The sequence below is a fragment of the Echinops telfairi genome, unplaced genomic scaffold (genome assembly GCF_000313985.2).
Source record: "Echinops telfairi isolate 266 unplaced genomic scaffold, ASM31398v2 ScPeMD7_3533;HRSCAF=4204_0, whole genome shotgun sequence".
Taxonomy (NCBI): Eukaryota; Metazoa; Chordata; class Mammalia; order Afrosoricida; family Tenrecidae; genus Echinops; species Echinops telfairi.
In genome coordinates, this window is record NW_022107431.1 from 95,441,584 (window position 1) to 95,443,607 (window position 2,024).

Consider the following 2,024-nt stretch of genomic DNA (forward strand, 5'->3'; position numbering starts at 1 on the left):
ATGTGCTCTACACAATTGATCTATGTATTGTGATGAATTTTATGAGCCCCAATAAATTGATTAAAAAAACAACAACAAAACAACAAATAAATCTGTCCTAGATGTATAGCCAGAATGCTCCTTGGAGGCAAGAATGGTGAGACTGTCTCACAGAATTTGACTCTGAAAAAGCACATCATGATTGGTAAAAAGGGGGGTAGTGCAAAAGAGGAAGACCTTGACTAGATGCATTAATGCAATGGTTGCTCAGCGGTGGGCTCAAACATAACAATTGTAAGGTTGGTGTGCTGGACCAAGCCATGTTTTGTTCTGTTTTATATAAGGTTGCTAAAAGTTGGAACCAACTAGATGGCTCATAACAAGTCTACTTCATACAGTACTGAAAATAATGGAGTGGGAGCTGTTTTATATTTCCCTATGTATGAGTCCTATGAAGCAGAGGTCAGACATGCCTTTCCCCTCCATCTGCACTCCACTTCTCTACTAGGTTTGATAATCTGCTGCAGTGGGCACACAGGACTTACAGACCATACTTAAGGGGTTTTACTAGAGATGCTAACAGGTTACAAAATGTTAAGGATATAATTCCATTTTCCTCAGCCATGCTGGCAAATGTACCTTCCTCTGGTCTTCAGCCTCTTAGCTATATGGTCTCCTGGCTTCTGCCTGCCTCTGGCAAACTTCTTGAGTGCTGGTAAATGTCCTAAGGGCTTCCTGCTCTGTAAACCAGTCTCCTACCCGAAGGCACTCAGTCGGTTTTATTTCTTCCCCGGGTTGGAAAACCTGCCATTCTGCCTCATGGTCTCCAGGCTGCAGCCTCAGGTGTCTCTGCCACTTCAGGCAGGACTCTCCCGTGCACATTGCTGGCAGCTTTTCATTCTTGAAAGTCATTGCATTCATTCTCTGTTGCTCCTTCTGATGTCTCACAATCTCATAAAATCCAGCAAAATGAAAAACTGACAATCCCTGAGTTGGAGTTCTCTGGACCTTACTTGCATGATCCCACCGAATCATTTTGCAGGAGTTACAGAAGAGCCATTGCAAGGAATTTCACTCAACTACAGGTACACAAGTATGTGAAAAAGAGGAAAACATACCTCATATGACCATCACACTTCAGAAACCTACTACAAACAGTGCTCACAGTGTACCTGAGGGAAAATGTTACCTCTCTACCCACCTTTCGGGTTTCTGGACTCTGCCACTGATTTGAAGCTGCTGCAGGTTTTTGGTTTACACATTCTGGCTTTCTTTTGGATTGCCATTGTCTCTGGCTACTTTCTGGAATGTTCGGTTCTTGAGGTGCTTTAGTTTCTAAAAATATATTTGATATTGTTATTAAAAGGGAAGAATACTATTTGACTACAATAAAGAGAAGCCTAAACAATATGATATGTTACAAAATTCTTTAAAAACAAAGAAAAACAAAAGTCTTCAACAAAATTTCCACAATTTGTCTTCAGCAAGCCAATTTGATACACTTGCAATATTGCCACCTTGCTAAAGTCTTACCTAGAGTTTGCCAGAGGTCGTTCTGGCTTTAGATGGCCTTAGTCTGTACCAGTAAATAAGCACAAGAGTAAAAATTTTATATATTATATAAAAAAACGTATCTATGTTATAATAACTTACTGCTTAAAGAGAAACTAAGTCACCATTTTCATAGACCTCTATTAACATAATAATGTTTACCTTTTATTAATTCACCTTTAATTTACCCCTAGGTATCTATCTATGAACAAAAAACCCCCACAATAATATACTTCATATTTTATGAACATTTAAACTTGATTCCAATCATCTAATTTGATCAGATGAAAGTTCTAAGCAAAATATTAGCACATTTTATGAAATAAAGGATAATAAATTACAACCAAGCTGAACTTATTCCTAAAAACCAAGTTGGTTTACTTAACATTTGAAAATCAATGCATTTAAATATGGTGAAGAAAGCTGATGGTGCCCGGCTATCAAAAGATATAGCATCTGGGGTCTTAAAGGCTTGAAGATAAACAAGCAGCCAT

The 2,024-nt window shown here is 38.3% G+C and overlaps 1 protein-coding gene across 2 annotated transcripts in view; it reads right to left on the reverse strand.

Annotated features, from left to right (window-relative positions):
* TTK (TTK protein kinase) overlaps positions 1-2,024 on the reverse strand; it is a 52,216-nt gene that overhangs the window by 26,069 nt on the left and 24,123 nt on the right. For both annotated transcript variants that reach the window (XM_045294517.1, XM_045294516.1), the window contains exon 10: positions 1,181-1,314. In XM_045294517.1, coding sequence (XP_045150452.1) covers positions 1,181-1,314 — 134 coding nt within the window. The remainder of the gene's footprint in view (positions 1-1,180; positions 1,315-2,024) is intronic.